This window comes from Purpureocillium takamizusanense, chromosome 5, assembly GCF_022605165.1.
Source record: "Purpureocillium takamizusanense chromosome 5, complete sequence".
NCBI lineage: Eukaryota > Fungi > Ascomycota > Sordariomycetes > Hypocreales > Ophiocordycipitaceae > Purpureocillium > Purpureocillium takamizusanense.
The window spans coordinates 16,051-38,083 of NC_063072.1; the positions used below are offsets into that span (position 1 = coordinate 16,051).

Below are 22,033 nucleotides of genomic sequence, written 5' to 3' on the forward strand. Positions count from 1 at the left end.
AGCTCTAAGATGGTCTAATTAGCAAATCAAGAAGGGCCTAAAGGGGGACTTCATCTCATACGGAAGACCATTTGACAGCATATTACTAACGAGCGACGAGTACGTAAAAGCAAGCCCAAGGAAGAAGCACGCAGCCCTGGCTTTTGGTGTGTAGTTATTAGCCAGTATTTGGTCGAGAAGAAGAATAGGATTCCATTGCGGCTGCTAATATTAGAGACGCACAACGAGCGAAGGCGGGTGCAAGCGTACCTTTTTATATATAAGTGCTCCAGAAGACGCCACTAGAGTTCCAACGAGGGCGATAAGCAAATGGGCGATAGGGCCGCCGACGATCTGCATTACGATCGGATCACTGGGCTTCTTTGAGTACCTCTGCCAATCCGCGGCGTTCATGAGGTACGTTGTGCTGTTAGAGATGAAGAGCAAGAAGATCCGCACAACAAGCCAATATTTCTTTGAGCCATGTAGTCGACTTGGGGCAGTGAATACGGGACCGATACCACCACCTAGGCGGATAGCCCATCCGAGTAAGGCAAATGCAGACGCGAAATAGACAACAACCTTGATATAAATCATCTTCTTGATCCTAAGGACGGGAATGAGATTGAAACCCAAGACCAGGAACCTATTTGGCCCTGTTAATATAGTGAGCCAGACTTGTTAGCTGTCCACCATTCTTTTACGTACCAGAAAATTAGAATACCAATGAATTGGCCAGTTGTAGTTCCCTCCTCGGGGCCAAGGATTGGAGGGAGCTTATCCAAAGATGGAAAGATGGAATGGAGTGTCACACTAAAATCGTCCTATGGTCAGTTCTCAAGAAGTGCAAATATAACACAGTTCGGAAACATTGGCATGGCATACTAAACACAAAGCCCACCTTGCGCGACTGAGATACCCATCCAGATTATTCCGATTACTACACGATTCACCACGGGCCACCACGCGCCGTATACTCCCCAGCTGCTCCGAATGAGAGCCGGAAGTGGCATATGATACACAGCGCCACAGCGTCCATTGGCCACGATAAGTGCCTCGACGATTATGCGGCTACCGAGTATGACAAGTATTGTCTCCCAGGCGGAGAGTCCCAGGGCAATGCTGGCAGCAGGCGCTTGCCAGAAGCCAGGCGAGGAGGCGGACGACAGCCAGAACATGAGCCAAAGGAACCGGCCCCACGTACGGTCCTTGAGTCGCAGAGGGCGGAGATCATCATTGTCCAGGAAGCTCGCCGTGGGAGTTCCGTCCCGTGGTTTAACCTGAGCCCTTTTGGTCCAATGCGAAAGAGTGCCCATGATGGTCTGTCAATGCTGAAGTACTGGAGCTGCGCGCGCTATGAAATAGAAGTTCCTAAACGGGTGCAAGCAACTAGTCCTCCCCGACTGCATCAACACGTTCACATTTTATACCCGTTAGGGGGTCCTTCGGAGACCAACTAAGCGGCACCCGTTGGTGGGTTATTTGGAGGTCAACTAAGCGGCAGACTGATTAGTTAGCCATAGAAACCCGACGTAGGAGTGTCGCATATAAATATAGTCACATGGGGAGATGGTATATTTTACACACTAATGGTCAGGTATGGTATCACAGCCCATCGAGGCACATAGACGATATGGGGTCCCCGCAGGTCACAGCGCATCATACTATAGCAATTGCGGCACTAGGATATCCGGATTAAAAATCATCTACTCTCTCATCCCCACCCGGGTATCGTTGGAGACATTATCCCCGGCAACTTGCTGCCTTTGGTGCGTCTTTTGCGTGGGTTGAAGCGGTGGCTCTCTGCGCCATACTCAGGCGCAGCAAGCCGCATGTGTCGGCACCCCCGGTTTTACATCAATTTCTGCAGTGGTCAAAATAGAAAGAACAAAGCCGGCACAGTGGAGTAGCGCAACGTTCAAATGCCCCGATGAACCGAGTTGCGCTGCACGTGGTGATGATGCGCGGTCCCAGTCCGCACGTAACACAGCCCCGTACTTCGTACCTACTGGTGGCACCGCAGCGTCAAGAGGCTGCGAGCCGGTGGGGCGACGCAAATCTGGCATCGGAAACTAATCAACGTGCTGTCAAAGCATCTATCCGTTCCTGGGAAGCCCCGCTCATTCCGCGAACCGCGGCCCACGAGTCGTGAACATGGAAAACGCAGCGCCGCAGCAGAGTGCCACTCGTGGCACATTACCAGCCGCGTATCGTCGTAACACAACGACGGCTTATTAGTGCTGCGCCTCTGATGTGCCACTCGATCTCGACGTTTTCGCCATCCCGAGTGGCTGGTCCGTTGTTGGTGGGCCTTCTTCGGTCGGCTGAGCGACAATGGTTCCGTGAAACCCACTTGACTCCGCCCGAGCTCCGACCTCACACCAAGCCACAAGGGTCTTGCCCCGCCATTGGTGGAACCTCCATTTTGACGTCATCAGCCGTATCTTTTTATCGTCAATTCCTCGTCGGTCGCGGTGCAACCCATATCCCTTCTACGGATACACCTCTCTTCAATGCTTCAGCCCCAAATGGCACCTCGTCATGCGCTGAGTCTTGTAGTCCGTAACGTCCAAGTCGTTCCGAGCGAGCCGCTTCCAAGTCTTTATATCGATGCACCCTGTGATTGAGCCAGCATAATCTAACCAGACCAGCCGCGATAACCAGAAAAATTGCACAAGCCAAAACCTGATTCTCAGTCAGTGGACCATTGGGTAATCGCTTCGTGGCTTCTTCGAGGAACAAGTGTTGGCTACTCACTAGTGTCATCTGCTGCCATAACTTCCAACCGACAAAAAATGCAGTCATAGTGGTCGAATCTTGGGGTTGCAAAGCAATTATGCTTCTGTATGGGTGCTTGTATAGAAGGTGAGACGATGATAAGTCAGGTTATGTAACTCGCCTCGTATATCTACAAAAACAAGGACAAAGAAATGCATCTGATACGGGCGCCTAAAGTGGGGTGTGTTGGTCTATTTGACATTTTCAACTCGGCGACGTACTTAATCATGTCAAAGTGGGGAGCCTCATACTATACGATGACCACTCCGTATTGAGTGCCGATCTATCGTATTCCTCGCTTTCCGGCCATTCAAAAACGGTAACAAGCCGCTGGTTTTGGGCTAAGAAAACACTTCATTCCGCGGCTCGTTTTGTAGCCCACCACGAATCGACATACGTACTAGGTCTAAGGCAGATGAAGTGGCTAAGATGAGGTAAAAGGTCGGCGCTGGACTGACTCCGTAGCATAATGAGCTTTTTCGGCGCCAAACCCAGGTGTCACTCTTAAACAAGACTGCAGGCTTGAAAAACGTCGACTATAGTTGTGATAAAGTATCGCAAGCTCTGTTAACGATTACAGATAAGTCCAGCGATGGTAGTACTTCTCTCTTTTCCAGCTTCCGTTGCTCTGATGCTGATATAAGAGATGACCAGTCATTTATGGGATATGACGTCCTCATTTTGGCAAGCAGCTCATTTTGCCCCAAAAGAGAATTCAGCCCGGCACATGTCTCCTTCGAATTAAATTCTTGATTGATGATTTGGAACTGCCTACTTCAGTTCCATCCTCGTCAGCTTGCACTACGTGACCGCTACGTCCTATATGACGAATCTAACAGGATAGCTATGGTTGTCGAGGTCAAGCATGATAGGAACTCCATGGCTAGCCAGGTCTTGCTGAGTCTACAACAGAGGTCGGGATCATGTCTTCCTCTACTTGACAAGCTATATCACGAGTGAGACGGGTCTTGATACCACAATAATATTTCTTAGCTCTCCCTACCGGATTCGATCCCGCTAGAAACATTCTTTGGGATGAAAAGCCTGCTGTATCTGTGGTGACGTTCTTCTGCGGTGACGTTTAACTGTTTCAGCGTACATGAAATGGTCCTGGAGAGCTCGGAGGTATTGGTGCAATCCGTTTTAATTGCGTGGGTAAAAGTCCACGTTCAGCCACTTCCAAGGGGGCCGTCGGTGATGAAGCCACAAGATGCGGAGTCGTCTGTCGGAGGAGCCAAGGCGGACAGCCCACTGGACTTCATTCTGTTTATTGTGAGACATGACTGATAAAACATTACTTAAAAATTCTTCTAAGAGCTTTTTCTTTTTCTTTTTTTTTTTTTTAGAAAAACAGGAAAATCCACTAGCTGAGCTTGTTCTGTCGGCAGGACATGTGGTGCCGATACCATCGCGCAGACAATACGAGGCGGTCCACTCGGTGGAACACCTGGCGATGGCGAAGCTGACTCGACAAGCTCCACCCCCTCCCCCCTTTGCCACTCTAAAGGCCGGTTACCGCTGGTAAATCGACGTACAGAAGTACCGTGATGTTACGGCAGCTCGCCGAACGTCCGTATTGAAAAGGTGCTTGCGGCCCTCTTCAAGGAATGCGCGGTTGCTTCCCGAAATTTGTCATGACCATTTGCCAACTTTGTTGAGACCCCTTTTGTCCAAGCCGGTCCGCCTCCAGCGTCGCCGCCGTCATGGCTCTCACAGAAGGATGGCATGCGAAAGATGTAAGTTGCTAACTCCAAGTCTGGTTCATCCGCTCCATTGTGGGGTTTGGATCGCCAACTGTGCGACTTACCGAAGACACTAACACCGTCGCGCTCAGATAGCCTACACCAGCATTGTTGGGGCTTTCATGCTGATGGCACTCTTGGAATGGATTCTGTGGCTCGCCGCGTTTCTGTACTGCTTGATCAAGGTATTTAGGAAGGCAGATAACTGGTCCATGCGGATTCTTTCCGTCGCTGTCGGTACCGCCTTTACCCTTTTGCGGTACGTATCTATTAACTTCACTATGGCATAACTCGATCGCTGACTCCGAAAAGATTCATCTTCTTACCTATCATGGTGGTGACACTGCCCTTGCCGCCACAAATTACTCAATATTGGCCAGCTGCCATGGTGTCATTTCTACAGTGGTTTGCCTTTTGGAGTTTCTCCATCCTCCTGACCGTTCCATGGCTATTCTGCGTCTATCAGCTGGTTACCAGCAACCTGGGTGGTAACAAACGCATTAAGGAGGTACTAGATGACACCACAGCTCCTAAAATCGTGGTTGTCATGCCTTGTTATCGCGAAGAGCCCGAGGTGCTCATTACAGCAATCAACTCTGTCGTCGATTGTGACTACCCGGCGGCCTGCATACATGTCTTCCTGTCATTTGATGGGGACGAGGTGGATGACCTATACCTAAGCACCATCGAAAGTCTCGGCGTGCAGCTTACCCCAGGATTCTACCCGAGGAGTCTGGATATTCTTTATAAGGAAGCCCGTATTACGGTCTCAAGGTTTACCCACGGAGGCAAACGGCATTGCCAGAAGTCAACATTTAAGCTCATTGATAAGGTCTACTCCCGGTATTTAATGAAAAGAGACGATCTTTTTATTCTTTTCATTGATTCCGACTGCATCCTGGATCAAGTATGCCTGCAGAATTTCATGTACGATATGGAACTCAGTCCTGGAAACTCTGGCGATATGCTCGCCATGACTGGTGTAATTACTTCGACGACCAAGAAGCATAGCATCATTACACTACTACAAGACATGGAATACGTTCACGGCCAGCTTTTTGAACGAACCGTCGAATCAGGGTGCGGATCTGTCACCTGCCTACCGGGAGCACTCACGATGCTTCGCTACTCAGCTTTCCGAAAGATGGCCAAATACTACTTCGCCGACAAGGCCGAAGAGTGCGACGACCTATTCGACTTTGCCAAATGCCACTTAGGTGAAGATAGGTGGCTTACGCATTTGTTCATGATCGGCGCACGAAAGCGGTACCAAATTCAGATGTGTACTTCTGCTTTCTGTAAAACAGAAGCCGTGCAGACATATCGGTCTCTCGTCAAACAGCGACGCCGATGGTTCTTAGGCTTTATAACGAATGAGGTCTGCATGCTAACGGACTGGCGACTATGGAAAAAATACCCCATCCTAATCGTGGTCCGCTTCATGCAGAACACTATTCGAACGACAGCACTATTGTTCTTCATCATGGTTCTCGCCTTGTGTACCACGGTCGCCAAGATAGAAAATCTGCCCGTGGGCTTCATTGCCGTCTCTTTGGGGTTGAATTGGCTGCTTATGGTCTATTTCGGCGCCAAACTTCGGCGATTCAAGGTTTGGATGTACCCATTGATGTTCGTCTTGAACCCGTTCTTCAATTGGTATTATATGGTGTACGGCATATTTACCGCTGGGCAACGAACATGGGGCGGGCCTCGGGCCGATGCCGCCGCGGCTGACGCGAATACTACCGCGCAACAAGCAATCGAACGGGCAGAAGACCAGGGTGACGAGCTTAATGTCATACCGGAGACGTTCAGACCCACGAATACCTCCCAGAACCCAAGCACGCCCTATAAAGGGCACGGAGGAGGACTTGGCCGTCAGAAGAGCGTCGTCAGACCGCCTGACAAGCTTGTCGGAAGATTTGCAGCCGGATTGACGTCTTCAGCAGGGCCGTCGGAGACGTTCAACGGGTCTGAAGCCGGCTCCGTTCTTTTAGAGGAACGTCCCCTCTCAGGGCTCTCATCCAGGCTGTCGGTAGCAACTGGTGATTGGCATGATTCTCGTGAGAGTTTGCAAACGGGCGCTTCGGCGGCATTGCCTCAGAATGCGCCAAATGCTATACAAAGGCACATGGGGTACGATCATCTAGTCGCAGGCATGCCGGAGCCGCGAACGCCGTCACCGTTGCATGAGATGTCTTCAGGTCCCGACAAACAGACACAAAGCGATTTGGCAGAAAAACAGGCTTAATAGTAGTTAATATCAATCCTAGCATTAGTTACATGGAGCATTTCTGAATGCAATACTCAAGCTCATGGCTAAGGCGGCTGCAAAGCCCGCTATGCCATATAACGCGACAATATTGACGGCTTTGAGAAGCAGTCTGCTCAAACAACCACGAAGATGGAATCTTAAGAGGGCACTTTAGACTGACAATGCAAGCGTGCAGCTTAGCAGGCATCTAGTAAGAATGACTAGTGCGCGGCCGCAATACGTGATACGATGGTATAAATGCATCCTTCCCATCGCCGTCATCTATACTATATGGCTGGCCAAACATGACATTGACGTGTTATTCCATGGTTGGGATTGATTTGATCTAAATCGACGTAAACATGTCTCGCCCCAGCTTGAGGTTCATGCCTCTTCGACCTATCGCCATTGTAAGGAGGTGAGACGTTCCATATGGCATATACTGACCGAGGTGAGGTTTTATGTTAAGGCTCTTTCGCTGTAGAGCTGAACAAAGTAAACATAGAGTCCCCGAGCACTGGAGTAAATATAATGCGCTCTCATAGGTATTATAAGTTAAGGTAAAGGCGATGGAATACGTCTCGGGGGCTCGACACGTTGAGTAAAATAGACACTAAGACGGTAGTTCCCAAGAAGTTATCATAGCCTACATATATTGGCAGAGCTGGGCAAAACAAAGATAGAGAACGGCAATCATGAAGATGGTACATGCGTTAACCCGACTTAGAGCATGCGGCGCTAATAGGGTAAGCCCATGGAAACTTGCCACCCATCGACTCCTCGCCTTCTAAGTACTCAAAAACAATACCAGTTTAATAATCCAGAGATTTTGCCTCCCCTGGTATGACGGAGCTCCTCTTTATCCCCGCTCCCGTGCGTCCCGTTTTCTCAAATCCGCCACCACTTGCATCGTCAACGAACGAGCACATGACACATGGGCATCCCTATCAGGCTTTTTATCTCGGGTATTCGAGAGCTCCTGTGAGGTTGAAGTCCGAGACGCACCATTATAGGCTGACGAATGACATTTGGCTATGGTACGGTCTAGCCCGTAATAGATTCGTCGAGCAGATCAATGGTTGGGGAAGAATGTGACAGTCCTGCGAATTAGCCACTCATCCAGCAAAGCTTGTGTGCCTCTAATAGCTTATCTAGAGATGAAAATAACCGGGACCGCAGCCACGACCGTCTCATCTTGCAGCGCAGCGTTTCCGATTTGTCCGACCACCGCTAATTGGATATCTACACAGACACACATCCATGCACACAAACATACATTTCCCGTAATGATTCAGCTTGGAGATTGAAGAAAATTAGTAATTAAGTTACTTTTTGTGTTGACGAGCTTCATTAGGATGTGTATGTCCCGATGAATGGCTCGCAAACTCACACTTAGCCCAGAGTTGAAGCGGTAGGAGGTAAGAAGAGACAAGAAGCCGAGCGTAGAAATTCAACATTGTATTTATCAGGAAGTCAAAGGCCTTAATAGTACTACATAATTAACATGCTTATAAAAAACAATGAGATTTATCCGGAGAGCGAAATCACAAATAGACGATAAAAACACGCATATATACGTACTCAAGGTATTGAGACCAGAACACTGATATTCAATATCTATATTCTTATGGAAAAGGATTCGTATAAGAAGCCTTTTTAATTGCCCCTTTGTGAGAACTGCAACTTCTCGTTTCCTACTACTCCATTATTTATATTTCCAATTCCAGGGACCTGGCCGCTGCCACCAGGGAGCATGATATTCTGAAAGTTGTCGGCTACGAGCTGTATGCCACTGCCGAACCCCTGCCCATCGAATGCACAATGTCCGCCGTTTGGAGAGTTGTTGACTGTTTGGAGTGCATTTATTTGCTGGCTGTTTAACCCTGCATTCGTGCCGGCTTGTTCGAATGCCTTTATAGCCTGAGGAATGGACTTTTGTAGCGAGGCTAGTTCTTGAGTAGTTGATTGAAAGTGAATCCGAGTATTCGCCATAGCCGCAGCAGATTCGGGCGTGAAGTCCACTTGAGGCGCCAGACCGCCGCAGTTGAGTAAGACCCCTGTATTGGGAAACTTTCCCATGTGAGCCGGCATGAAGAATCCAGATAGAGTGAGAGAGCCACCGCTGACGCCCGTGAAGAAGACATTGGACTGGTTGAAGGCGACCATCTTGGGCAGCTCCTGCGTAATGAGATCGGCAACAGCTTGCGCGTGAGCAACGCCGTCCGGCCGCTGCTGGCCATTTCTATTTGCGCCGCCCCATTTTAGGTCTTTATCCGGAGCAAGCACTGCGACGCCCATGAGGTTGGCATTGACGCCTTGGTTGGGAAACGCAAAGAACGACTGGCCACCATCGCCGTGAAGCAACACGTTCATGCCTATACTTCCCCCGGTGTTTGGAGCGGCATTTCCCCCTTCGACTTTCGCGGCTGAGGTAAACTGGTCGGCGGGAGCGCTGACTCTATATCGGATGTCAAGTCCACTAATCGGGATGGGTCAGTCATTACGCTGGTCCCCTATGAGATGGATAGACAACGGCGCTCCTACTTGATCTGAACAGTTTGGTCCAGCATGGTCGAGCCATCTTTTGCAGTGGAAACACCACCTGGCTTCTTCGCCGCTTTCTGTTGTGCGGTTTCTCGCGCACCACCGCCCTTTCCGCCTCGATTCTTCTGAGGGGCGGCTTCACTGAAGCATATGCACAGAAGTACGAACAAAGTGAATAGTAACTGGGAACTTCTTGCCGGCTTGAACATTTTGCAAGCTTGGAAAGGTACGACGAGGTACAAAAACAAGGTTAGAGGACTGAAATCACGGGCCGGCCAGTGTGAAGTGAAGAAAATAGAGAGAGAGAAAGGTGGAATATCAAAATAATAGAGATATGGTCACATTTTGAGGCGAGATGGAAAACCGAGCGAGTTTCAAGTCGTGCCGGTCGTCAATATCGTGAAACCTATAGTGGTTTCGGTTCTGTTAGATCCGGTTTGACGCCGAGGATCAACGCCTCACTCCGACTAGTGAAAGTGGGGCGCTTTAGACCATTAGACGTACCGAGCTTCTAGAAGTAGGATCCAGAGGAACCATGCCTCTAAGATGATCTCCTTTACTTGCTTCGGGTACTGTAGTTTACATTGAAAGGAATATCCATTGAGTTGCTTGATTATGCAACTGGCCTAGTGCGACTCCTATTACTTGATGCCTTCTAGACTGTCCATGTGTTTTAGTTGTGCGGATACGTCTGCCTACCCTTGAAGCCAATATTTTTGACAGTCCAGATTTATTGGCTGCAGGTTAAATGTGACCTTATTTGCTCTGAAAAACGGTTCTACGACGAATCCGCGGCTTGCATCGTTGTCACTGCTTGAGCATGCTACTTTGGCGGCCTTACCCTTCCGATTGAGGGCCTCAACAGAGCGCAAACTCCCTGTCCCACATCATGGGGTATAAATATTTGACATTTCTGGTGTGAAATGCCGGGGCAATGTATTTGCGCAAGAACTTGTGGTGCTCTCCTTCTGCCGCTATGGGCCCGTTTCCAGGCAAGATTGCGCAATAAGTCGCCGGGTCTGCTTTTGCGTCTCGCAGCACAGGCGGGGTGGCACAGCGTTGAGGTGGCGCCGGCGCGGACAGGGGGATCTCCACAGCAAAACCTTTCGACGGCGTTGTGACACGCCCCTATCATTAGCCTGGTTGCCACATGCTGAAGTCAGGGGTTAGAGGTGGCTATACCTCGGTGTAGGGCTGAGATTTATTCCTACTAAGATAAGGAGGGGGAGACTGCCCTAACTCTCTCATATATAATATAAGCTCAATTACCCACATCCATACGAGGGACCACGAAGCAGTACCCTCCCTCCACACCTCCACAGCGACACGAGCCCTGTCTAGTCGACGAAACCTGGCCTCAGTGTCGTCGAGCTCAAGCTCAAGCTCCAGCTTCCCCCAGATATCGGTGCGGGGACTCCGCCCGCGGACCGTTCCCCAGATACGTCCGTACGTCTTTGTAAAGTCTAAGCATTTGGATACTAGCAGCACCTTCCCGCCATCATGCCGGCGAGGCCGTTTGCAGTGCCGTCCATCTATGTAGGAAGTATGAAGCCGATGTGGCCAAGATGGTTCAGAAGACGCAAGTGCGATGGATTCGAAGGGCAACGCATGAGGTTCTCCACGAGCAACTGAACGCATGTACGGCATTCGTTGCAGAGTGGCTGGCTGAGGTAGCTGGAAAGAGCAAGTCTGGCCTTTTATAAGTTCAAGTATGGCGTGCCTTGCATGAGGTTCAAACTAGGTTCAATTTATCGTCTTTGTGTAACGTGAACTGATCTTGGCTTGTTTGCGCACTGCATGTGCAGTGTGGTGTAACGTCGCTGCCCCGACATCGAGAACCAGCACACGTGCGGATGCTGCAAGAGGCGTGGAGGAGCTCCGAGCCATGTGCGGTTGGATTGCGCGGTATGGTGCTTTCCGCTTTCTGGGCGCAATCGAGAATTCCCCGGGGGCGAATCATCAACTGATATAAAGGCTACTCCCAGCGCAGTCCATGACCGCCCCCCCCCTAGAGGGATGAATAGTGTTGAGATGTGTGTGGCTCCAACGGCAAAAGGGAGCCAACTCCACAGGAGCCACACATAACATCTCTTATAACTATGGCCTCAGACCAAGGCCTGAGGCTGCACACCGCTCCACAAATAGGTAACTGTCCAACGGTGGCGACCTTCTCGGCTGGCGCCCAGGCGGATCGGGTTTGGGGTTGTTACAAAGTCTTGTCGATGAGCATGCCAATCCACTAATAACGTAGCAGGTGAGGCTACATGCGCATCAGCAGAACTGGAGACTCTGGGTCTGCAACATCAGATGCACAGGGCATCTGGTAAATATATGACTCGACAGCTCTCCATGAACGTTGGCATCAGAGCGCGTTATTGTCGACGTACTCAAATCTCAACAAGCTGGTCGGTTCCGGGACGCGTCAGGTGCGATTATGAACGCAAACATTGGCAGGGTCAGGGCAGGGAGCAGCGCACGCGCTTTGTCCGCCATGTACAGTATACGCCTTAGACGCCATATATAGACAAGCAATGTAGCTCACATAGACACACAAATACATACACACCCAGCCTCGGTCACGGGCGCGGCGCCCTTACCGCCCGGCCCGGCACGGCACGGCACAGCATGGAAAAACGAGTCCCCGATGTTATGATATTGCGAGGAAATAGCGGGAAACGCGCTTTTGAGCGAATTGAGCCATGCTAGCGCGCGGGCGCGGGCGCTGCGTTATGACGATATAGTTTCGAGCGGGATATAGGTGCCCGTAGCGCACGAGGTGCGGAGCAGGGACCAGACGAGATGGAAGCGGAGGGGAAAGTATAGGGAGGTGGGGATGAGGCGCATGAGTAAAATTGAAGTTCAATTGAGATGTCGGCGATCGTTGCGGCGCGCCAGTCTCGTTCCATCTGCGCACTAAAAATGGCTGGCACGGCGTGAGGGCGGGGCGCGGGCCCAGAAAAATGTAGAACATCTGTGCGGCCAGCACTTTCCATCTGTGCGGCTAGCACTACTCATATATATATATACAAGGTTAATATACACTTCCATAGGGGATTAATATAAAATTCTTGTAGGTAAGCGGCTCATGGCCCGAGCCACCGCATCACGGTCTATGTCCAAGGCCGACCGTGGGAATCCTTCAACCTCCACTGCGTGGACGAGGTTATAAAGCGAGCGTCACCCATCAGCCCGTGCCGATGTGTGGAATATTGACTTGCCAACTCTTGTTCACAGCCTCTTAGTACATGGCAGCATCCGTTTCCCGATGAAATTTTTATATTTATTTTGGGCCTTTGCACTGCCTTGCCTCGCTACTCCGTTCTCCCACGGGCGGCGTCGAGATGGCTCTCGAGACTTCGATAGTCTAGCGGGCGTCTTTGGGCAAGATGCAACGTTCGATTACGTCATTGTCGGCGGCGGCACAGCTGGCCTAGTCATGGCAAACAGATTGAGCGCCAACAAGGATATCTCCGTGGCTGTCATTGAGGGCGGCAACCTGTACCAGATTGCGAACCCTCTTGTTGGTCAAATCCCATCGGGCGACACATTGTTCGTGGGATCTGATCCATCAGACAATAACCCCTTGGTAGATTGGAGCTTCGTCACCGAGCCGCAGGAGGGCTGTGACAATCGGCGTATCCATTATGCCCGCGGTAAATGCTTGGGCGGAAGGCAAGTGGCTCCGTAACTTGAACCAGTCCTCGCAAGTCTGACACTTATTTAGTTCTGCCCGGAATTTCATGGTTTATCAGCGAGGGACGAAGCAATCCTATCAGAAGTGGGCCGAACAGGTCGATGACGACAGCTACTCCTGGGACAAATGGCTGCCATACTTCGAGAAAAGTGTGGCCTTTACTCCACCCTCGAGTTCTCGCGCAGAGAATTCAACCGCCCATTATAATGCGTCCGCATTTTCACCCTCAGGTGGCCCTCTTCGGGTTACGTACCCAAACTGGGCCCAGCCCATGGGAACCTGGCTCAAGCCTGCACTTGAGGAAATCGGCATCCCCTCGATCCAGGACTTTAACAGTGGATCTCTTCTCGGAGCACAATGGGCATCTGCTACCATCGACCCAGCCTCTCAGAATCGGGAGTCGAGTCAGACATCCTTCTTGAAAGATGCCGAGGGTAGAAGCAACCTAAAGGTCTACACGGGCACCCTAGCCAAGAAAATTGTCATCAACTCAGAGAAGAGGGCAACCGGCGTGTCCGTGAGCACCAATCTTGGTCTCACGACCTTCACAATCAACGCGCGCAAGGAAGTCATCCTGTCCGCTGGCGCTTTCCAAAGCCCGCAACTCCTGATGGTCTCCGGCATCGGGCCTCGCGCTGAGCTGGACAAGTTCAAGATCCCTGTTGTTGCCGATCGCCGCGGCGTCGGACAGAGCATGGAAGACCACATCTTCTTCGGCCCCACCTTTCGTGTTAAAGTCCAAACCCTCACTCGCCTCGCAAACGATCTCATTTATACCGGCACCCAGTTCCTCGGCCCCTATAGTATTAACAAGCAGGGGCCGCTCACCAATAATGTCTGTGACTTTCTCGGCTGGGAGAAAATCCCCCGTAAGCTCCTCACTGCTGCTGATGGGGCTATTCTCGACAACAAATTCCCAGCAGACTGGCCAGAACTTGAGTATATCAACGCTCCCGGTTATGTCGGTGCCTTCAGCAATCTCTTCGCCACGCAGCCCAAGGACGGGTATCAGTATGCCACAGTCCTCGGCGCCCAAGTTGCCCCTCTGTCCCGAGGAACCGTCACCCTCGCCTCGTCAGACACCAAGGATCTGCCCATCATCGACCCAAAGTGGCTCACGGACCCCACGGATGTCAGCGTTGCTATCGCCACCTATAAGCGCATCCGCGAGGCTTTTGCAACCAAAGCCATGAGAGGCGTGCTCACTGACACGGAAGAGTATTTTCCTGGGCCGGGCGTTAAGACGGACGAGCAGATACTGGAGACGATCCGAAAGACGGCCATGACGGTGTGGCACGCCTCGTGCACCTGTCGCATGGGCAAGAAGGACGACCCCAACGCGGTCGTAGATCCCAGTGCGAAAGTCATTGGTGTCTCTGCGCTGAGGGTCGTAGACGCAAGTAGTTTCGCGCTGCTGCCGCCGGGGCATCCGCAGAGCACTATATATGCACTTGCAGAAAAGATCTCAGCTGAGATCCTTAGTGGTAAATAGTTTTCCTTAGCATACATGGAAAACCCGTTCAAATGGCCAAATATTTCGTCAGACGTTTACACGGTTCAAATGCTTTTCTCGGTGGATTGTCCATCATGCCCAGAGTCAGCTGCATGGACGTTCAAAGACCAGTTCCAAACCGTCCTCGTCGTCCCACTGCTCCCCAATCGGCTGGAAGCCAAACTCCTGGATCAGGCTCAATGACGGTATATTGTCCGGCCGGACTGATGCACGAACCGTCTTGACCCGGGAGTCGCCAGCTGCGGCGTCGAGGAGTATCTGCACGGCCGCCCGCGCGTGGCCTTGACGGCGATGCATTGAGTCGATGGAGTAGCCGATCTCGACCATGCCAACCTGGTCCGGCTGCCCATGAAACCCTGCGCGGCCGACGACAGCCCGATTGCGCGCGTCGATGACCAGTCGCGTGATCCAGACGCCGTCTCGAGCGTCCGCCTGAATTTGGTGGGCGCGCCTCTCCCACACGCCGCGACACTCGCTGGACACGAGGTATGGAGTCAGATTTATCAGCGAATCCATCTTCTGAGCCGCCGCAAGATCTCCGGCTCCGAGTGCGTTCAAGACTGGTAGCTCGACCTGGACTAACTCGCGCCCGACGGCGCAGGGCGAGGGCGACGTCCACGGCTCGCTTGTTATGGCCATTATCGGTGCCCGAAGCGGAACGGAGAGGTATTTGGGTTCGGCAAGCGTCCGCTGATGGGCAAGGTGTTGAGTCGAAGCGTCTGGTCGCGTTGGGCCGGGGGTTGCTTCAGTTTTCTGGACATGGAAGCAGCAACAGTCGAGTGAAATGCTGCAGCGATGTTGGAGAAAAGGCGCAGCGGGTGCAGCAGATGGGCGCGATGAGTCACAGAAATGGGAAGATGCTTGGATTGACAGCCGCACATTTAGGTCTCTGGTGTTAAAAGCGTTTGGGTCTGCGAAGCCCGCTGCGGCTACGTTAATAAGAGCCCCTGTCGCGAAGCCCCGTAACATCGCCGCGATGTTCGCTGTGGCGCGCAGCTAATAAAGCCTGGAACCCACGATGCCCTCGATTGATGCCACAGCCGAACAACTGGTGATGCCGTCAATTGCCCTCGCAGACGTTGATCAGTACCGCAACCCGGCAGCTCGATGAGCCACCCCGCCCTTCGACTGCCACCGGGCTGGAGATATATTGCTGCCCTGCTCTACTTTGTGACCGGGGCCCGGTTCGGCGTCTCGAAGTGCTCATGGAATTGCGGCCACTAGTGGGTGACTCCGCTACTTTCGCTCGGTCGGGTGCTGTTCCTGATCCCACTTCCGTACCACCTGCAGCGTGGCCCATAAGCTAAAAGGCAGGGCAAAGAACCATAGCCCGAAATTGATGCTTGCCGTTACAATCAGCGCTGTAGGAACAGCCTGGACCCCAAACCCGACGGCCACGCCTGCCGTCTCGATGCCGCGCAGCAAGGAGCTATATCGAATCTGCTCGCCTGGGGAGTCCGACAGGTTGCCAATACACCAGTAAATGTAATTCTCCACCATACCCAAGCTAATCCGCTCGAAAAGATATAGCCCGAAGCCACGTCCGAACGTGCTTTGATCGCTCCAGTCCAGAATTGGGTGAGTGTGTCTGTACTCATCCTGTATTATGACCGCCCAGATCCAGGTTGCGCTATTGAGCAGGGCAATCAAGGACCAGGTGGTTAATGCGCGGGACTTTCTGTTTCTCGTCCAGCGAATGTCCACCAGTGACCCTCCCAGCCAGGTGGCCAACGTTCCGACAACAGCCGACATGAAGCTTCCTAACGCACGCGACCGGACGGTAAAGTATGTCGCCAAGTAGGTCCCGGGATACGCCTGTATCCAACCAAAGTACCAAAAGAGCGGCGTCAGCAGCAGGATTGATTTGCTCCGCATGTGAGCGGACATGGCCTTTAACTCAGTGCGCCAGTGGATGGCACCGCGTGCGATCTCGATACGGGTGCCGTCATCGCGCTGCACCTTGTCAGGGTTCGACAAAAGCAACCCGCATAACAAGCCCAGGCATTGGATGGCAATAAAGCCTTGATACGTCTGGTATCCGACTTTACCGGGCTTGTCCATGGCATGGTTGATGCCTAGCGAGATCGCGCCACCAATGATGTTGCCAAAGTTGCGGAATGTGAACCTGATTGGGTAAGTTTTCTGTCTTGCTTCCACATCAAGGACGTAAGGTATGAATGGAGGGTGTCTTACCAAGTAGCGATATACCGGCCACGCTTGTGCTGCTCCGGGTATCCTGTGGCGATGGCGCCCTCGACACTCCAAAAGAATCCGGCACTGATCCCGCAAGTCACAGAACCCACGTACACCAGCCAGGTGGCTCCTGTGCGGTTGTTGAGGTACAGTCCGGCCGCATAAAGCGGGTAACCGATGGAACCCAGGCTGAGCGTATATCGGAATCCAATGGCGTTGGTTACCCATGGACCTGCAAAGCAAGTGACTGTCATGAAGGCGTAGAGAAGGGCATTGGCTGCGTTGACCAGATCCGGGGACTGGCTGCCTCCAACACCCAGTCCGTTCATTGCGCTCCAAATCCCCGGAGCGCAGAAGGCGCAGAGCCCTACGACGAGGATCTGGAAAAGAGTGCCTCGGAAGAAGGCCTGTCTGGGATCTTCATGGCTCTTTCTTTCTCCGCCGCCCCCGGCCCCGTCTACTCCTGGGGTTAGAACTTCTCCGGACTCGGCCGCCTTCGCTAATATGGTCATCGTTACTGCTGCAGGAGTCTCAGCCCATTCGACAGTGAAAAGTAGCGTTCGTTTGCGTCTGGGCTGCTTTCAATGATGTACTCGGGAGAGGGAGAAGTCAGCTTGGGCTTCGTGGTGACCGTGATCGCGATCGGCGACGAGGAATACCAGATCAGGGCCGGCTCCAAGAGCACGCCATGACAGCCGCAGGAGCCGCCTTTAATATCTGTCGAAAGCCACATGGTGACATCGACTGAGCCACCCGTGCATGTAACACAAAGCGGAAGCGGCACAATCGACTGGGTGTGGAAACGTCGAGAAAATTAGACGAATTCGTCACATGAGGGGAAGATGAGACAATTCACAGCGCTTATTGCCGAGGCGGGGATATAAACAGGCCCAGTTGCCAATCTCCAACGCCGAACACTGCCTGTAAAATACGAGACCGCATCCTCACCTGTTGACAATGGCTACCTCTGTCGCGTCGCTGCATGTTCCTTCTCTAAAGACTTTCAACTCCGAAAGCTCCGCTGTCACCTTTGAGCCCTTCGATCTTCCTTCCTCCAATCAACGCCTGTTAGGGCCTCCCCATCCACCAAATACGCAGAGTCCGCTTGCCTTGCGTCCATCTCAAGACATCACGTCGCTCGACAGCATAGTGTCGGCTATAGAAGCCCTGGAACGCGACAAAACGCTGACTAGGCTCCTCGCCAAGCACGGCACCATCCTTTTCCGAGACCTTCCCATCCGCGACGCAGACGACTTTAGCAAGTTCGCGCATGCCTTTGCCTACAAGCCGCACGAGATAATTGGGATCGTGGTGGATCGCCCGCTACTCGCGCCCAACGTCGCGCCCGCCAACGAGGCGCCTAAGGAAGTCCGAATCTACAACCACAACGAGTCACCTCAAGTGCCTCATGCTCCGGAATACATCTTCTTCTACGCCCATAAAGCACCTGAAAAGGGTGGGGAGACCCCCATTTCCTCTAGCCTCGAGCTCTTCCATCGCGCCCAGGCAGAAATTCCCGAGTTCATCAACCTTCTTGCCGAAAAAGGCATCCTGAGCAAGGTAACATACCGCGCGGAAAGGCAGTACGCCGGCGGGTCTACATTAAAAGAGGCGTTCGGCAAGGAAATTTTAGATGATGATGATGAAGACACGAAACGAAAGAAGATCGAGGCCCAGATTGCGCGATATGGACGAGGCGAGCATACGACGTGGGAGTGGATCGACGACGAGGCTGGGAAAGGGTTGGTCCTGACGCATCGCTTGCCGGCGATTCGAACGCAGGCCGGGACAAATTTGCCGACCTTGTTCACAGGCTTGGCGGCATACTACAAGAATACGCTGGAAGTGCGCAATGAAACCGGCGCGGGGAGGAAATACGCCGCTCAGCAGTATTTCGGCGATGGGACGCCGATTCCGCAAGAGTATCTGGCCCACTTGGCCAAGATCACGGATGAGATCCGGGTTCTGCACAGATGGAAAGAGGGGGATGTTCTTGTCTACGATAATGTCATTGCCCAGCACGGAAGAGAGCCATGGGAAGGACATCAGTCGGATCGAGTTGTCTTAGCGAGCCTATTTGATGGGGAGAGAGTACCCGGTGCCTATGGCTTCGGGAACTGGGCTCAGGTAGTGCAGGCATCGGAGGGATAGGACAAATGTCTGCGTCTGGAGGCCATGGAACCTTTTCCTTTTGTGGACATGGCCTGTTGTGTTGTTGGTTCACGAGCAGGGGAGACTGTGATCTGCGTGGCCCATTCATCTGACGTGTGTTCAAAGTTGTGTCTGACTGATAACACGTAGGTTTAGTGCGTAATCGTATATTGGCTGTCTCGCATTATTGCTCCGCTCTTGAGTGACATAAGTCATGACAGTCTTCATCATGTAGAGAGTGTGAGCGACACCATCGCCACTGCTGCTTCTTGTCTCTCCTGATCTTTTCCTTTTAGCGCAGTAGTACACCCAGTGTGGGGGACACGGAGGCGGGACGGCGGGACGGCGGGGTAGCGGGGTAGCTGAAGAAAGAGTGGTTGACTTCCTTGGCAGCCTGGCTTCACAAAACAATGTGGTCGAACTCGGCGGCAAAATTTACATTATCAAGAAGACTCTCTCCGAACGTAAGCTATAGGTCCCAGATACTGTTTTCTTCCCCGAACAAAGAACCAAATCACGGCAAATAATATCGTGAAGCCATAGATGAGGATGTTCCAGTTGAGTGACTCCAGAGTGACAATAACCGTTTGCGGGAAAAAGGAGAAGACGAAGACAACAATGAGATACGCTATTGAGAGGATATTAATAGGTCCCCCAAATTTCCCAAGGCTCCATCGTGCATGAGGGAGCTTCTCCGAGCGGTAGCGCTTTATAGCGACGCAGGTGATGGAGATGATGTAAGAGGAGATCAGGGCTGCGGTTCCGAGCGAGGCAATGGCGTTGAATGCCACCGTCGAGCCAATATTGATCATGGCCAAGAGGATGGTAACAACGAATGACACCATGACGGCGTTCAACGGTACATCCCATCCCGGACGAACCTCCAAGAATATACTCATCAGCGGCGATCAAAGATCATTAAAGGTCTAAGTCCAGACGGGTCTTACATGGGCAAGGAAGCTCGAGAACGGCAAACCAGAATCTCGGGCAAAGGCAAACATTTGGCGAGAAGCGGTAGCGACATTCGTGATGCATCCACACGTCGTCAGGATTATGGTCACGGTCGTCATGGCCGAAGTGCCGGCTGATGAGTTTGTTGCGATCAGGAACGTCTGTATAAAAGGCATAACCTCTGGGTTCGAGAGGATTATGCCCACATCGCCCATGCAAAAGCAGAAGGTGACCAACATGACGAAGCCAAGAAGGCCGTTGATGACAATAGTCCACATCATGGCTCGAGGCAGCGTAATCGAGGCATCTTGTATCTCTTCAGACATCTGCTGTGTTTAGCGGCACGGCATTGATGCAATTCGCTTCGGTAACATACATGAGTTGCAGAGTCTGCACCAATGAAGGCGAACACTGGCGACAACATTCCGACCAGAACGGCTAAGCCTGCGCTACCCCAATCTCCGCCGTCATTGAAGTTCGTGAATACGGTGCGAGCTTCGTTCCGTGGCGCCAATACCCATAGGGGAATGAGAATGGCAAAAAAGCCGCAAATATGAAGTATCAAGATGAGCCCCTCAACAAGAGGAAGCCTCTTGGCGAGGTACGAGTTGAAGATGATGGCGAAGAAGCTAATCGCAATGATCAGAAGGGTGCCGTGCCATCTTTCAAAGTGATATGAGGTGTTGGTGATGACCATGAGACTCTGAATTTGGGATGCCGTCAGAAACGCAATGCTCGTGATGCCCGTTTGCCATCCCAGGACGCAAATCCACCCCGTGATGTAGCTCAAGAACCGTTGACAGCTGCTTGGAGCAAACTCGGACACCCAATGGTATTGTCCTCCCGCGGTGGGAGCCATCGAGGCCATCTCTGCCATGGAGGCAATGACGGCGAGGAAACCGAGGAAAGTGGCGAGGTAACAGTAGATCAATCCGGCCGTGCCGCCGTTCAACAAGCCAAAGGCGCTCGTCCTAGCGGAGACTTCAAATTAGCATGGCCCACGGTACGTTGACATTCGTCAGAGAGAGATTTTACGTCAGTTGAGCCTCCCAAGTACTCATCAATATGCACGTAAACCCGATCATGGAAAGGAACCCAAAGTTGCGCTGTAGGCTTGCATCATTAGCCTCTCAGCCACAGTCCTGGCGTAGCTGTTTTATCCCACGGACCCTGAGCTGAGGCGTCTTGCCCATCCGAAACATATCATGCTGATCATAGCTGGTGCCGATCTTATCAGACATGGGATCGCTCGCCCCATTTTCTCGGCTTGGGCGCCCATCAACGGAGCTGCGCTTCATTTTCACCCCAGGCGCGTCTCAAGTTCCGCGCAATTGTCGGTATCAGCAATTGTAGAACTCGGTGTCGTAAAAATGGCAGAGTAATGTGAAGGCGACGACGATGACTCTCAGTCGGCGGGGGGTCGCTCTCTCAAGTCGAAGGTAACGGACTCGGGGTCGCGTTCAGTTGCCAACACTGCACAGCCAATGCTGGCTGACGAGATGATGAGCAAACGCAAAGATGGCGACGGTGAGCTTGAAGGAGCACGCCAAAAAGCGGCACAGATGGTGCCCCCTCCGATGCGGTAGGCTCCAACATCAATAATAAGCTGGCACTTAGGGTTGCCTTGGCTACTGTGCACAGCGAGATGCAACATGGAAGCTCCCGTGGTTCTTGTGACATTCAAGCCGGTCGTTTCATGGCAGTCGATACCGCATTCTTTGGTCAAGTCACTGCCGCCAGTACCACCACTTGCCTGAAAAGGTCTCGCGCTGCTGTGAAGAAACACGGGTAGTGTGGGGGAGTGGACAGCACTTTGCTGACAGGTAGTATAGTTGTGTTGCAGCGCAGTCAAAAGAAGAGCAGCCAACGACTGCGCAATCGAAAGGTTCTTTGCGCCATGTCTCGGATGCATCCACCCGTTGGTCTCCCCCTTGCTGTGCCGCCCGATGCAACATGTACCAGTCATGTTCTACTACTCAGTTGGGTCTTTTGGGAATTGCTCTGCGATCACTGCCTACATTACCAAGGATGCCTTTGACCAAGTTGGCAGCATGAGGAGCATCGCTGCCACCGGGAAGACCTAATGCTTGGTCGAGGTTTGCGATACCGCCCTGTCGGCCTCGATGTGGTAAATGCATGTCACGCCGCCGTAATGATGCTCGCTGCAACGCCAACCTTGACAGGGTGTTGGGATTATGTATGTGATGTAGAGATTAAAGGACTGTCAAGATCAC

At 52.2% G+C, this 22,033-nt stretch overlaps 7 protein-coding genes across 7 annotated transcripts; 3 read left to right on the forward strand and 4 right to left on the reverse strand.

Annotated features, from left to right (window-relative positions):
• Nucleotides 1–4,460: 4,460 nt before the first annotated feature.
• Nucleotides 4,461–6,750, forward strand: JDV02_005597 (Chitin synthase; the record flags this gene model as incomplete). Its single annotated transcript, XM_047986910.1, has 3 exons — nucleotides 4,461–4,493; nucleotides 4,592–4,758; nucleotides 4,812–6,750. 3 exons carry the CDS (start codon nucleotides 4,461–4,463, stop codon nucleotides 6,748–6,750), a joined length of 2,139 nt encoding a protein of 712 aa, XP_047842894.1.
• A 1,659-nt stretch (nucleotides 6,751–8,409) lies between these two features.
• JDV02_005598 (uncharacterized protein) lies at nucleotides 8,410–9,557 on the reverse strand (the record flags this gene model as incomplete). Its single annotated transcript, XM_047986911.1, has 2 exons — nucleotides 9,298–9,557; nucleotides 8,410–9,232 (listed from the first exon to the last, which is right to left on the reverse strand). Exons 1-2 carry the CDS (start codon nucleotides 9,504–9,506, stop codon nucleotides 8,410–8,412), a joined length of 1,032 nt encoding a protein of 343 aa, XP_047842895.1. The 5' UTR covers nucleotides 9,507–9,557.
• Nucleotides 9,558–13,262: 3,705 nt separating this feature from the next.
• Nucleotides 13,263–14,537, forward strand: JDV02_005599 (Choline dehydrogenase; the record flags this gene model as incomplete). The annotated part of the gene is made up of 1 exon (XM_047986912.1): nucleotides 13,263–14,537. The coding sequence occupies one exon, from the start codon at nucleotides 13,263–13,265 to the stop codon at nucleotides 14,481–14,483; it is 1,221 nt and encodes a 406-aa protein (XP_047842896.1). The 3' UTR covers nucleotides 14,484–14,537.
• JDV02_005600 (uncharacterized protein) lies at nucleotides 13,735–15,380 on the reverse strand. Its single transcript, XM_047986913.1, has one exon. The coding sequence runs from the start codon at nucleotides 15,141–15,143 to the stop codon at nucleotides 14,589–14,591; it is 555 nt and encodes a 184-aa protein (XP_047842897.1). The 5' UTR covers nucleotides 15,144–15,380; the 3' UTR covers nucleotides 13,735–14,588.
• Nucleotides 15,381–15,489: 109 nt separating this feature from the next.
• JDV02_005601 (uncharacterized protein) lies at nucleotides 15,490–17,398 on the reverse strand. Its single transcript, XM_047986914.1, has 2 exons — nucleotides 16,698–17,398; nucleotides 15,490–16,629 (listed from the first exon to the last, which is right to left on the reverse strand). The coding sequence occupies exons 1-2, from the start codon at nucleotides 17,207–17,209 to the stop codon at nucleotides 15,741–15,743; spliced, it is 1,401 nt and encodes a 466-aa protein (XP_047842898.1). The 5' UTR covers nucleotides 17,210–17,398; the 3' UTR covers nucleotides 15,490–15,740.
• A 216-nt stretch (nucleotides 17,399–17,614) lies between these two features.
• On the forward strand, nucleotides 17,615–19,039 carry JDV02_005602 (uncharacterized protein). Its single transcript, XM_047986915.1, has one exon. The coding sequence runs from the start codon at nucleotides 17,655–17,657 to the stop codon at nucleotides 18,846–18,848; it is 1,194 nt and encodes a 397-aa protein (XP_047842899.1). The 5' UTR covers nucleotides 17,615–17,654; the 3' UTR covers nucleotides 18,849–19,039.
• Nucleotides 19,040–19,275: 236 nt separating this feature from the next.
• JDV02_005603 (uncharacterized protein) lies at nucleotides 19,276–21,424 on the reverse strand. Its single transcript, XM_047986916.1, has 5 exons — nucleotides 20,969–21,424; nucleotides 20,835–20,905; nucleotides 20,176–20,770; nucleotides 19,796–20,125; nucleotides 19,276–19,729 (listed from the first exon to the last, which is right to left on the reverse strand). Exons 1-5 carry the CDS (start codon nucleotides 21,095–21,097, stop codon nucleotides 19,292–19,294), a joined length of 1,563 nt encoding a protein of 520 aa, XP_047842900.1. The 5' UTR covers nucleotides 21,098–21,424; the 3' UTR covers nucleotides 19,276–19,291.
• Between the last annotated feature and the right edge of the window lie 609 nt (nucleotides 21,425–22,033).